At 42.4% G+C, this 14,818-nt stretch overlaps 1 protein-coding gene across 8 annotated transcripts in view; it reads right to left on the reverse strand.

Annotated features, from left to right (window-relative positions):
- Positions 1-2,796: 2,796 nt before the first annotated feature.
- slit1a (slit homolog 1a (Drosophila)) overlaps positions 2,797-14,818 on the reverse strand; it is a 94,310-nt gene continuing 82,288 nt past the window's right edge. For 2 of the 8 annotated variants that reach the window (XM_052079371.1, XM_052079370.1), the window contains 13 exons: positions 13,199-13,270; positions 10,514-10,677; positions 9,823-9,947; positions 9,650-9,747; positions 9,396-9,535; positions 9,227-9,320; positions 9,012-9,149; positions 8,221-8,449; positions 8,012-8,142; positions 7,776-7,930; positions 5,890-6,178; positions 5,465-5,676; positions 2,797-5,084 (listed from right to left, as the gene is read on the reverse strand). In XM_052079371.1, the coding sequence (XP_051935331.1) occupies positions 4,843-5,084; positions 5,465-5,676; positions 5,890-6,178; positions 7,776-7,930; positions 8,012-8,142; positions 8,221-8,449; positions 9,012-9,149; positions 9,227-9,320; positions 9,396-9,535; positions 9,650-9,747; positions 9,823-9,947; positions 10,514-10,677; positions 13,199-13,270 (2,089 nt within the window). In that variant the 3' untranslated portion in view covers positions 2,797-4,842. Of the gene's footprint in view, positions 5,085-5,464; positions 5,677-5,889; positions 6,179-7,736; positions 7,931-8,011; positions 8,450-9,011; positions 9,150-9,226; positions 9,536-9,649; positions 9,748-9,822; positions 9,948-10,513; positions 10,678-13,198; positions 13,271-14,818 lie in introns of all 8 variants that reach the window. The other 6 variants (XM_052079369.1, XM_052079367.1, XM_052079365.1 and 3 more) reach the window with 4 other exon arrangements.

Genomic DNA, 14,818 nt, shown 5'->3' on the forward strand with positions numbered 1-14,818 from the left:
TTTGTCTGTGGATTTTTTTTACCCCTCTTTTCATTTTAAACTTTACATTTTGATAATTCATACAAGAAGAGAGTATTTGGGTCATTCTGGAAAAGAAAATGTTAAATTATGGGAAAAAAAGCAGAAGTCTTGTACAGTTAAGAGAATAAAATGGTAGAAGAATGTTTTTTTTTCCAGCGGTAATTTTACTGAACAAATGTCTGTGTCACTTCTCTTTGGACCACCTTCATCATGTAGTTCTCAACTGATATAACATTGACTTCCTGATGCCAGGTGACACATTTCTCACATTCTCAGTTTTGTGAATATTCTCACAAAATTCCAATTTTATTTTCATACGATTGCCATAATATTGCCATAATACTTGCGATACAATTTTATTTAGTTATTGTAAACATCCATCCAATCATTTTCCGAATCGCTTGATCCTCACTAGGGCCGCGCAGGGTGCCTTAGCCTATCCCAGCCGTCTTCGGGCAGTAGGCGGGGGACACCCTGACTATACTATAGTAAGGCGTTTTTTCCAAGCCAAAAACACCTTACGTTACTATGTTGTTTTCTTCGGGCTGAAAACGCCTTACTATACTATATCGTTTTTTTTTTTCGGGCCAAAAACGCCTTACTATACTGTCGTTTTTCTTCGTGCGAAAAACACCTTACCATACTATGTCGTTTTTTTCGGCCCGAAAACGCCTTACAATACTATGTCGTTTTTTTTTTTTTTTCGGACCAAAAACGCCTTACTATACTGTGTCGTTTTTTTCGGGCCAAAAACGCCTTACAATACTATGTCGTTTTTTTTTTTCGGGCCAAAAACGCCTTACTATACTGTCGTTTTTTTTTCGGCCCAAAAATGCCTTACAATACTATGTCGTTTTTTTCGGGCCAAAAACGCCTTACCATACTGTCATTTTTTTTTCGGGCCAAAAACGCCTTAGAATACTGTCGTTTTTTTTCGGCCCAAAAATGCCTTACAATACTATGTCATTTTTTTCGGGCTGAAAACGCCTTACTATACTCTTCTCATTTTTTCAGGCTAAAAATGGCTTACTATACTATGTCTTTTTTGTTGGGCTAAAAACACCTTACTATACCTGGTCATTTTTTTTCGGCTAAAAACGCCGTGCTATACATGGTCATTTTTTTCGGCTAAAACGCCCCACTATACGAGGTCTTTTTTGGGCTAAAAACACCTTACTACACATGGTCGTTTTTTTCGGTTAAAAACGCCTTACCATACTGTCATTTTTTTTTCGGGCCAAAAACGCCTTAGAATACTGTCGTTTTTTTTCGGCCCAAAAATGCCTTACAATACTATGTCATTTTTTTCGGGCTGAAAACGCCTTACTATACTCTTCTCATTTTTTCAGGCTAAAAATGGCTTACTATACTATGTCTTTTTTGTCGGGCTAAAAACACCTTACTATACCTGGTCATTTTTTTTCGGCTAAAAACGCCGTGCTATACATGGTCATTTTTTTCGGCTAAAACGCCCCACTATACGAGGTCTTTTTTTGGGCTAAAAACACCTTACTACACATGGTCGTTTTTTTTCGGTTAAAAACGCCTTACTATACATGGCCGTTTTTTTCCGTCTTTTTTTCGGCTAAAAACGCCTTACTGTACATAGTGTTTTTTTTTCGGTCGTTTTTATTAAGTCAAAAACGCCTTCCTATACATGGTCGGTTTTTTGGGGCTTAAAACGCCTTGAAAAAAACAAGCATGTAAAGCAGGGGTGCTCAAACGTTTTGGATCGAAGATCTACTTTTCGATCAACTAACCTCCCGGGATCTACCCTTATCCTGCATGCGCACAAACACACACGCGCGCACACACACACACACACACACACACACACACGCACACGCACACGCACACACACACACACACACACACACACACACACACACGCCATGATGAGAAACTGCCTGAAACAGAGGCATGCCACGCACTTTTTCAGCCTGTTAACTATCGTAGCTCACATGTACTGTTTTAAAGTGCTTCCCTGGGCCCTCCTAGATTCCTATTCTTTGCTCGTGCCCTCGGTGAATTGTACAAGACGCAAACTCTGAATGAGAATCATCACGATAAAAGATAGAGCGCAAAAGCTTTGATCACAAGCTGCAATTGCAAACTGCTGAGCGCTAACAACTTCCGGTGAGGTAATCACGCGGCACCGTAAATTTAACTTAATTTATGTGCTTTATTTTATTTTTAAAAAAATAGTGAAAATGAGACTGATAAGATGATTAGGGTGCAGTGTATATTAACACAAAAAATATATTACTAACATGTACAAAGACACACAAATAGTTGTTTGTTTTTTTTCTTCTCGACACTCCTCGAATCTACTTGGGACCTGTCTTAGATCTACCGATAGATCAGGATTTACCTAATGGCACCCCTGATGTAAAGTAAGGCGTTTTGGCCGAAAAAAACTACCACGTTAGTAAGGTATTTTTAGCTTTAAAAAAACGACCATGTATAGTCAGGCATTTTTCGCCGAAAAAAAACGACCATGTATAATAAGGCATTTTTAACCGAAAAATCTACCACATAAGAGCACATCTGTCAAAGTCCAGGTTTTCTAAGGCCCCTGGGATTTGGGCATTTGGGGTTCGGGTGATTGGGTTTTGAGCAAGTGTATAGAAGGTCAGTTTGGTTGTCACACCAGCTTCATGGTGTGTGACAACATGGCCACACACCAGGCCTTTTTCAGTCTTCTTCATCTTCTATGTGAAGTGACCAGAAATTGATGTGGTTTGTCAGTAAAATTGGACTAAAAAGATAAGGAAGTTGTTAAAAGCACACACATAGAAGTTTAATGAAAGAAAAGAGTGGAGGTTTGGTAAACATTTTGTCGGTGGCATTACATACATTCAGAATAATTTCGGGGCGTATTTCGCTTCAATCCCACCATCAAGTCCTTTGACAGAGAAGCAACATCTTTTTACAACATTGTGTGGTTTATATGAACATCGTTATGTATATCATAGCTCATAAGATGGAGAGTCTCACTGATTTGAGATACAGTACATCTCAATATAGCACAAGCACCACGAAGATGTCTACCAGGAAGTTGTACTTGCACACCAAGGAGACGTGAACCGACAGAAGCCAACAAAAAGTCACATTCCACGAAAGGTGCGCCTTTATGAGGCCCGCGGCCTCTAAGGAGGACGGTGAGCATCTATACGGTTACATAATTACCAGAATTCCCAATATCAGAACAGTATGTGATCCATTCTAAACTAAAGAACAGCTAAACGTTACCACTTCAGGAAAAAAGCATATTTATTATCTGTACACATTTATACATTCAGCTATGTGCTCAACGAATTGGCACCTCAAGATTTCTTTTTTTTAAATATCAACTAGAAAATGTCCTAACCTTTTATGTGTCATAGCGGTTGCATGGTTGTGTTATTTTCCCAACACGACTCATGCTTGACAGCAGCTTATGATGTACGTTGAACTTTAGCTTCATAGTTTTTTTTAACGCAGTTTTTGAATTCATTTTTGTTTTCTTTTGAATGTTTTTGTAAATATCAGGAAAACTGCAATGCACACATAATGCATGGCCGTACAAAAAAAATAAATTATAAGAGGAGCGAAAACAGGCCGATGCGCTCATGAACGGGATGTAATATTCACATGGAAGACAACATATACAATATTTAACGACAGAGTTCCAGAGCAGACCAGCAGTGGCTCCTATACGTATATAGATGCATCGAAAAACACTTGAATCTTTTAGAAAACTCCACTTACATCTGTGGTTCAATTCAAAAAGTGAAACAGCGGCTCGATTCACTACATACAGTGAAATACAGGATTTCACGATTTAATTTCACATAATTTGAATGATTAAAGCTGACAAAACTCCTTCTCCAAGGACTTCAACTATTACGTATGAAACAGTCAAAAATGCTTTTTTTTAAACAATACCAATTAGGTAAGAACTGGCTTTTGAAAAACATTTTCACATGTTTGATCGTGTTTCACCTTTTGATTTGAACTACTGAAATAAACTTTCCCACGATATTCAATTTTTTTTAAAATCCAAGTTTGTGGCCCATTACTACTTGCCATTAAATGGTGGACAAATTATTAAAAACAAAAAGACCAAGCCAGCACCCTTTACCACCAACCTTCCACTTAACATAGAAAAATACTATACCCACCCCCCACCCCCACAAAAAAAGAAATACAAATATATATATATGTATATATATATTAGAATCTGTTAGGCATTTCTATATAAACGGGGAGGTTTCCTTTTTGAAGGTTACACGGTGAAATAAAATACAAATAAAAAATGAGAAAAGAGCACGATACAACAGGGAAAAAAATCTAATCAATCAATTACAAAGTTTTATGTGGTTTTTAATCAGCCAACTTATTGCTCCTCGTGTTGAATACTGCAAGGTGTCACGAGGAGGAGACGCTAGATCGCCTCCTGCTGGAAGGAAAGGGTAATGCATGCTGGGGGACTGAACGAGCCCAGTTAGTCACTGCATCCGCACTTATGTGCCACTCGAATATCTTTTTCTGAGCATGTGCGTGGGTTTGTGTGGTTGCCTGACAAATAAACAACAAACTGTCACGTGACACTTGGTCAATGCCCCAGCTCTTTTCTTCTTTCATTCGCCCCCGTCACGCTGCCCTCACTGCTGTTTGCGGTGGGGTGGGCAGGGGTCGGGGGGCCTCTGGAGCCTTTTGAGTCACAACTCAATACTGCAGCTCACAAAGTACATGTCCTATTTTACAAGAATCAAAGTTCTCAATATATAGATAGAGATTTTATATATTTCCTTTAGAATCTCTCTTTTCCATCATGTTCTAGACACTGCAGCCCACACAGCCGCACTTGATGCTCTTCTCCACCTCCTCGCTGAAAGTGGTCCCGTCGCTGCACTCAAACGTGTATTTCCGGCGCTTCATCCGCTGGCTGGCGCAGCAGGTGCCTGCCTCGCACACGCCGTTGCATTCCACCCAGGACACGGTACGCGTTGTCTGGCAGATAGCGTAGCCTCGCTGCACCTGATAGAAGTCCCGCATGGGCTCGCCCCGGCACGCCGACTCTGGAGGATGAAAAACACCAGCAGAGAAGTTGCTATATTAAAAAAAAAAAACAACAACCAAAAAACAAACTGAAATGATGACACAAGTACAGTGGTTATATTATAAATATAAATCTGGATTAAGAGGAGGCCAAGAAGATGGAAACAAAATTAACATTTGAAAACATAACTTCCTTTGGGGCGTGCATATGAAAAGTCTACACACCATTTATTCAAATATCAGGTTTTTGTGAACTATGTGGGACCAAAACTTTTTCATAATTCCCTTCACCTTTGCGAAGGCCCCAATTTTGACCATCACAAAAACATGGCATTTGAACAGGGGTGTGTAGACTTCTTATAGCCACCGTAACTATGATGAATAAGCATTGGAGTCAAACCTATATCACAGAGTTCCCCTGTGTAGCCACTTTCGCAGTGACAGTAGGCGTCTCCCGTGTCGGAGATCTGGCAGCGGCCATGTTTGCAATTCAGCCGGCGGCAGGGGTTGAACAGCTCTCCCTGTTGGTTGCACAGTGCACCGCGGTAGCCCTCGGTACAATCGCAGCGGTAAGATTCGTTGTCCAGCGGGATGCATCGGCCATGGACGCATCTATAGACACACATCGTCCCTTTTAATATATATCGTACGACCTCAGTAACGGACATTCATTGAATGGTGGGGGAAAAAAAGGCAGAGTTTGACGAAGATTAAACATACTTTTGACTGCTATTTTTCTTATTGATAACATGTTCCAAAAGTTTTTGTTGCTGGTTTTTTTTTTGGAAGACTGAAACAGTGTCGGCTGTGCTTTGGCTAACATACTTGCTGCCTTGACAGGGGTTGGAGGCCGGCAGATCGCAGTGAGGTCCGGCCCAGCCTGGCCGGCAGTAGCACACGGGCCCCTGGAGGCCGTCAGGCTGGCAGATGCCGTGCACGCAGTAGATCTTCCTGCAAGGCTCGCAGCCCGGCACCACGCCAGGTTTCATCTGGGTCTTGGTGAAGTCCTGCAGCTCGTTGTTGATGTACAGGTTTTGGATGCATCCGTGAAAACTGGAGCTGTTCTGGATATGCCACAGGCGGAAGGCGCCCGGGTGTACACCCACGGGCATCCCTGCGGGAGGTCACAAGGTGTTTAGAGGAATGACGCTTGCCAAGTAGGAGCACGAACAGACAGTTGACACAGGGAAGGTAGGAGTGAAATGAAGGAAAGGCTTTTTAAGCAGATGTGTCCTACGGTGCCATTTTTTTTCTCGGCTTATATATCGAGTAGTGCCTTGCTAGACCAGTGACTTAAATTACGTGTTTTTGAGATACCAGCCGTGACGTGACCGATTTTTGGTTTTATAATAATAATAATAATAATACATCACATTTGTAAGCGCCTTTCACAACACTCAAGGACACTGTACAGCCAAGACCAATAGTAAAACACAATTTTTTGATACAGTGGATTCAACGCACTTTCTAACAAGCAACCGTTTGACAAATAGTGAACAATGAATCAAAAGAGGCTTCAAGCTGTTTAATACCACTGCTAACTGATGTTTACTGTCAAACTAAAAATAAAATAGAATTACACCATGTGCATTTAAAACAACCCCAAAATTTTGCCTTAAGATTAGCCTTTCAAGCTTAATGCTGAATGAAACTTTTTTTTTGCAATGCAAAACCCTGTCACCAATGGATTGAACACAAAGAGTGCAGCAAGGACATGTAGACAGACAATATAACGGGATTCAGGCACATATTCATGATTCTCCACAAAGAAGGGCTAATAGTGCTGTACTGGTTAGCTGCAAGAAAAATACAATATATTTATTTACTATAATGTATATAATATTATGACATGCTATTGTTACTCATTAGAATACATGTTAAAATAATAGTTTTTTTTGGGGGGGGCTGAAACTAATTACAAGCGGGACGCATGAAATTCTAAAGTCTAGGCAGCTCTGTGAATGGATATTGGCACCGCAAGACACAGCATCCTCAAAAGAGAGGGAAGCTGCGCACATGAAAAGTCTTCTGTTATGATTTTGAAAGATATCAACACACAAAACACATTTGCAGCCATGACTCGTGACAGCCGGTTTCATGCTCGCCTCGCAAAAATTCATCGACATGGCGTAATGTCGAAAGTGATCGTAAGTCACACACGAAGGATTATTTTTGGTACTGGTGAAATCAAACACTGCACAATGATTTGTTATGCTGCTGTTTACCAAAATTATCACCAGATCTGTGACTCTCAAAGGGAGGTACCGGTATGCGAAAGAATCGCTGTACATTGAGTACAGTTCAGTTGTCTTTAACATTTAAGTTCAATTACCATTTCATTTGGAAGAACAATTTTTTTCGCATTTTACTAGTAGGTTCAATACTTTTTAATTGGATAATTGAAATTCAGTATTTTAGCTGACGTAAGTGCAGTGTTCATTTTAAACTACCGTAACCATGATGTGAGAGGAGTTGAAAATAATAATCAAGATACTTTTTAGGAGTAAAACCACTAAGGCACTTGGCTACTTTTGAGGATTGCAAACAGCAATGAGTGGCTCAATTGCGGATGATGAGAAGGAGAAGGGGGCTGGCGGCTTTTTTTTGGTGGTGGTGGTGGTGGTGGGGAGGGGATGATTGACATTCGACAGTAGTGTAGTAGTTAAGAGTGCCTGAAGAGGAGGGAGGTGTGTTCTGGAGAGGGCCCCTACCCCCCACGTATAGTGGAGCCTCTCCGTTGAGGGGCCGCACTGCCCCGAAGCTGTCCATGGTGGTGGGGAGACCCCCGTCGATGGACAGGTTCACCATCTGGTCCAACGTGACCAACTCCACCGTGTGGAACTGACCGTCATTGATGGTCTCAGCACTGGCGGGTGGGAAGCAAACGTGACAAATGTTTAGAAGTGATCGTCAATGATGTCGCCGCGCTACAGTGAGAGCGTCTGACCTGTAGATGGCGTGGCTGGGCTGGCTGCCTGGGTCGTAGCTGACCTTTACGTGACCTTGGTACAGCTCCACTGCAATGTGATCATTGTCTCCGTTGTATAAGAGGATGCCGTTATCCTCCGCTGTGGAAACCTGCGGACATAGCAGGCAGGGAGGTAAGGAGTGGATTGGAAGAGAATTTAGTGGAAGGCGAAGCACGATGGGGCGTACCTGCAGGGTGATGTTGGCTTGCGGCCAGTTCTTGAGGTCAGAGAGCAGCAGGTAGGAGTCTCTGTCCACAAAGTTGACGCTGACCAGCTTCTCGCAGCGTGGCCCGCCAAACTCTGGGGGGCACTGGCAGAGGGCGCGGCCACCTCGCTCCACACAGGGGGCGCCGTTCTGACAGTCAGCAAGTTCGCACAGGGACAGCGGCGAGGGCGGAACTTCACACAGCTGACCACTGTGGGCAGAATAGGAAAAGAGAAATGATCAAATTGATGAGGCCATAACTTAAGTGAGATTTTTTTTTAGTTCTCAAGATTGTGATGCTTATTTTTTTTCGAGGTCATCCTCCCATGTTTTGTTTTTGTTTTTTCTAACAAGCAAAAGCAAAAAATGAATCTGTATTATGGTAAATATATATCCAAATTATTCACATATTTTGTGGGTCTAACAGGTGACGTTAAAAGACAGTAAAATGATTTTTAATTTGTTTTTTTGTGTGTGCACGCCGGTTCATTCAAGTCCATAACGTTAGCAGACCGGCAACCCTGGGGGTGGGGTGTCGACAACAAATTTGCAAAATTCCATCAAATGTGTGGCATAATGTTATAAGTCAATTAGTCAAGTCAGACAATAACAACAATGCAAATAAAGCTTGGCCACTTCAACTTTCGTGAAACAATGATAGGTAAACACGTGGACACCTTTAGCACTCTTCTCATCTTTTTTTCCAAATTCCCAAAAGTCCAAAAAAATTCAACAGTTTTTTTTTTTTTTTTTAAACAGATGCGTGTGCTCACCTATAACCTTTCTCACACTGACAGGTGTACCCGTTCAGCTCGTCCACACACTGGGCTCCATTTTGACAGCGATGCTCCTGGCAGTCGTCGTAGTCCACACTGCAGTCGTCAGCCACGTAACCAGGAGCGCACATGCACCTGATGCGCACAAACGTACACATTTGAGTCTAATGCGTCTGTTGTGTGTTTGCTTTTTTTTTTTTTAAATCACCGACTTGGGCCCAGAGGAGGTGATGAGGCAGGTAGACTGATGTTTGCAGGGGCTTCGTCCTGGGGCGCACATGTCCTCCATTTCCTCACACATCTCCCCTGCACGCAGATCATTTGTAATATTACAAACAGCAACATGGAGCTGTCGAGTGCTGGCCCGTGTGGCTTTGTCACCTGTGTAGTAGGGGGGACAAAAACAAGTGTAGTTGTTGACTGCGTCCACGCAGGTGGCGCCGTTCTCGCAGTCGTTGTCCTCGCAGTCGTCAATGTTGATCTTGCAGGTGGGGCCCTCAAAACCCAGCGGACATGTGCAGCTGCAATACGCACGCAAAGATCAACATGTTTATTGAGACTTAAACTGACTGAGCATGCAGCTTTTTATATATTTTAAATACTGTATGAACTGTATTTTGGATAATCTTCCTCACCTGTACTGACCCTCATCCTCCTTATCCACTTGGCATCGACCTCCGTTGGCGCAAGGGTTGCTCACGCAGGCGTTTAGAGCAGTCTCGCAGTTCTTGCCCTGAGATGAGAATCTAGGGTCAGACCAGCAAAACGTCGACGCCTCCGCTGAGCGTGCTCACGGAATGATTCTGACCTTGAATCCCGGAGCACAGTTGCACCTATAGATGTCCACCAAGTCGCTATGACACACACCCTGGTTCTGACACGGGCTGGACAGACACGGGTTACACTTGGCCAGCACCGCTGTGTCCACCTCACCTATGTAAATGGAATAAACATATTATAAGCATGAACCTTTGAGACGAGGACAAAAACATAACATTTCAATATTGAGGTGTACCGAAAGTTCTCAGTGTACAGCAAGGTTAGATGGTTAATGAAAAAACAACAACAACAAAAAAATCCCAACAGTTTGGTTCATGAAATAAAATAGACATAGGGGTGTTTTTATCACACTAACTATAATCATAATGAACATGTCCTTCCATTTTCATCTTTGTCAATTAATTTCATACATTTAACTTTTGTGGTTATTTGACATTTATTTATGGCGGTATTAGTGTCAGAAAGAAGTTGAAACAGATGCTTTTAGTGACTTATTTGCAACCCACAAATACTCTTTAAATTAAAAAAAACTAACACAAAAACTAATAAAGACTAAAAACAAGCATTAAAAAATCAATAAAATAAATAAAGTAATAAAACTAATGAAAAGAACCCGAATTTAAAAAAAACTTTAATCTCAAAGCAAAATAAAAATAACCATAATGAAAAATCCCAAACTATTAGAACCCCGGTGTACATTTGGCTTCAATGTAGCTCACCCGTGCATTCAAACTTCTTTGCTGGTGTGGTGAGCAGGAGTTTGCCCTCCAGACCGTGTGGACCAGCACAGCGGGCGATACCAGGCTCTTTGTATCCGGTCTTGACCCAGTCAGACAACCAGCGCAGGCGGCAGTCGCAGTACAGCGGGTTGGCGCCGATTGCTCTGATAAAAATATAATGAAAAAAATGCCTCAATAATCCAATTTTATCATCACTAATAGAGGAGCTTGTGACCTTCACACTTGGAAAACTACCAATCAGTCATCTCTCCCCTGGTGGTGCAGTGATTCATATAGATGACTTGTGCAGCTGGCATTGTACTGAGCCCACTGAAGTTTTTTTTTTTTTTTTTTTTTTTTTTTTTTTTTTTTCCCAAGATGGCGCCCGAGTAGGCAGCCTTCGGCAAGTGCTCTTCAAGAGCCTTGCTTTTTTGTTCTTTTTTGCTGTTTTTGTCTTTTGTTTTGTCACATGTTGTTTGTTGTTTGATCGTGTGGACCTGATATGGACCGTTTTCAGCGCTTTTTGGCCACGACATTCGTCAAAGGAGCAGTATCTGTGCTTGGTGGTTGCGCCTTCTCGGCAGCACGCCTGTACCAGCACAGATTTTGATTGGGACGAATGTCGGCGCCATTGACTGTCGGTGCTGGACAGACCTGGGGCGCTTGTGTTTTTTGCGCCAGTAATGGGCAGCATTTTTCACAACCCCGATTTGTTCAGTGGCTATGTCAGCGCTGTTGGACAGTTGGCGTCGGTGCGGCTGGATGGATGGCCGCTGAAGTTGAGGATGAGGAGAGAGGAGCGTTGGCGAAGAGCACCGATGCGTATTTGGAACCGTGAGTCGCCGCTTGGAATTGAAGTGGATTTCCATGGGACAGGAGAAGTGAACCAATCTCTTTTTTCGTCAATGGATGCTACAGCTTCTTGTTGACTTTGAAACTTAGCTTGTAGCCGACGTGTGCTCATTTTGAGCATGACGTCTCTGATCCACTGGTTAAAGGACACTTTGATTCTCTCCTCTTTCATCTCAAACCGCTTCAAACAACAAAGCGTGTGACGGAAAAGTGGTTAGGACTGCACGACTGTTTGTGTTTTATGTTGTGTGTTGTGTTTATTATTTTACTTTATGTTAACTGTTTTGTAAAGCGCTTTGTTACAGCTGCCGCTGTTGTGAAAGCGCTATATAAATCAGAATGTATTGTATTGTATTGTAAGTTTGGCCAAGTGAAACTAACAAAATATTTAATATTGAGTTGGAATGGAGTACTTTTCATTTGTCCTTTTTTCGTGCTAAGCAATCAAAGTTGACTTGAGTTATTGCAGTCTGTACTGGATTAAGTGATGTTTGAGTTTAATTTCTGTTGTCAATGTGTACTGTTTTAATCATACTGTGGCACTGTTCATATTGCGTTTCAAGATGACAAACATCCCACTGCAATGCGCCCCTATCGAAAAATTAGTAATGAACTTTTACTGAGTATATTTGTTGATTTATCATAACTTATTTTTAAAATGCCATGAAAATGATTGTACAATAAATTACTACTTTTTGCAGATCCAGCTCTATTAGTGTAGTACCCTGCACTACCACCTGATGTCTCTCTCGACCTTCCACAAAGACAAACATCATTTGGGGGCCGAAGGCAAAGCCATGGTGGGGCCCTGCTTATCATTTTCTTGCAAAAATTCTGAACAAAGCGTAATTTCAGAAACGTATACGATATTTCCTGAGTGAGATAAGGTGTTTAAAATCTTTCTTGAAGATTATGTCACAAGCGAGTGAGCTCAAGACTTGCCATCGATTACAAAATTGATGAGTATTTAAGGCAGTGCGGGATTTCAATCGCTGTGATACTGAACTCCTCTTGATAAAAAGTGTCACTGGTGTCATTCTACATTTTTCATCTGCACTTCATCCTCCACTGCTGAAACTGACAACAGTGCTACTGCGACCAATGAGAGGGCACGCTGCTGGAAATCTTTGGGACCTGTGTTTGCCCAATGCTAAGTCCGCCCCTGCATCAGTCAACTCTGTGTGTGGTATGAGTACAAATGTGGAGAAATAAAAGAGATGGAGTGAATATTTATCCTCTATGCCGCACTGCCAACGAGTGACGTCGAGACGCTCTTAAGCGCTTGTGTCACATTTGGATCAATGCAGGACTCTGTCCTCACGCTTCTGAATCGATGCACTTCCATTACGGCGGCACACCGCCTCATCTTTCAGGCCACGCCAATAGCTGACACCTGACATCTGCAAACACGGACGCCACTTGACCGGGAGCAAAGATCAATGGCCCGCCATGCGTTTTGCCAGGACGCTTCAGAATGTCTTGCTCCTTCCTTCGGCCACGCCTCATGTTTTGATAAGTCTTTCGATGATGAGTTAGGAATGATGTGTGCAAAAAAAAAAAAATCCATAAATAAATAAGCACGCAGATCTGTGCGGACCATCTGAGCGTATGTGTGTTTTGGAGATAGAGATGGGACAGTGGAGGTCTCTGTGCAAGCTTAACCACAGTGCGCCTAATTAGAGTGAGGGGAGGGAGGTCGGGCCCACCAAAGAGGACTACAGACTGGCCACTGTGTGCCAGTCTGCTGCCTGAAAGCATATGTACATCTGTATGAGGGCGTGTGTGTGTGTGTGTGCGTGTGTGTGTGTGTGTGTGTGTGTGTGTGAACCTTACAAGTGGGAGAGAGAGGCCACGTCACCGAAGATGCCATCAGGAAGCTCGGAGATTTCGTTGCCATGGAGAGACCTTCGAACCAGAGATGGGAGTAAGTCAACACACTGTGTGTCCAAGTCACGAGCCACTGTGGCAGAAATCAGCAAGTCATAAATCAAGTCATACATTTTTGCTCAGTCACGATGGTGTTTTTCACTATTTATTAGAACTCATAAAGTATATTTACAGCTGGTAAAGTTAAAAGAACACCAGCTGGGAGTGTGAAAGTATATCGTGCGTGTAATTGACGCAATTGGAAACTGTTCAAAATGAAAACAAAACAGCATGATAGTCATAAGCGTCTCACTCTTCAAAGCGATGGATCAAATGCAACCCAAACTGTGTCCCGCAGTTAGCTCGTGCTGGGTCTAAAATGGATCGAGCCAATGCTGGGTCATGTATTGGGTTGAGGATTTGCAGCAAAATGGGTCGCAATTTTGAACTAACAGGGGCTAAATATTGCTCAAACGGATGAATAAAAGCTACCAGGAAATGTGTTATCAGGTTAGTTACTTTTGGGTGGGCTCTTACAACTGGATACCCATTTACCATGGGTCGGTGGTCTGCCTTGACTGGGATTTGAACCTTTGTCTTGTCTAAAGTCAGCAGCGTCACCCACTGAGCCATCCACCAACATTTCCTAAGAACGTTCCATTAAATTACGTCAAATTCAGTGCACAACGAAAAACTGACAAGCTTCAGCTCTTCAGCCTGCCCAAATCCAAACTCCGACGCACTTGGCAGAATTTTTTTTTTTTTGCCGGTGGAAAAATTATTGGCTGGGCAACAGAAGACTTTAGCTGAATAGTAAACACTATCCATGACATTAAACCATAAAACGTTTTGTGTTATCGCAAAAAAAATAAGATGAACATAATTTGCATTCCTCCTTTGTCCTCTTTACTTGAATTCACTCTGGATGTCTGATGAAGAACCACTGACCCAGTTTAGCGTGAAACAATTGACAATCGTCCTCATTGCTGAGGAAGACGTCCACGTTGAGTTGAATATTTGGCTTAATGCTGCATGGGTGGCAGCGACTTTCTTTGAGCTCATAGTCGAGCCTGGTGCAAGTACGAGAGGCTCTCGAAGTCTGGAGAAGGACGCGATCGGGTTTCAGTGCGTGTCTGGCGGGCAGGGCCAACAACAAGCTTATCAAGGCTTTGGGGAACAGAGTTGCAGCATTTTAAAAGTGCATGCGGGAACGTTAACACAGAACAGGGACATTTGCAGCTAAGGAATTACGGTCTACTGTGAAGTTAATCCATTTATGCTTTATTTTATTTTATTTATATTTTTTTTTAGCAGTTCTCATCTGCTCAGCCCATTCCATTTGACCTGGCAAGAGAATTGGTGGACACCTTGGACTGTTTTCTAGTCAATTGCAGGGCACATACAGAACAAACAAGCATTCCCACAATTCGAACCTGTCTGAGTAGTTTCAATGAAATATCGTTTTGATTGTTACCTGACTTTTTCTTTGAGGAAGAAAAAACCTTTTCCACACGGTTACATGGAGATATGTTGTGCTCGCTTTTCTTTTGTAACTATTGTTGATTTGTTTTGGTTCGTCAGTGAGAC

This window comes from Hippocampus zosterae, chromosome 11, assembly GCF_025434085.1.
Source record: "Hippocampus zosterae strain Florida chromosome 11, ASM2543408v3, whole genome shotgun sequence".
In the NCBI taxonomy this organism is placed as follows: domain Eukaryota; kingdom Metazoa; phylum Chordata; class Actinopteri; order Syngnathiformes; family Syngnathidae; genus Hippocampus; species Hippocampus zosterae.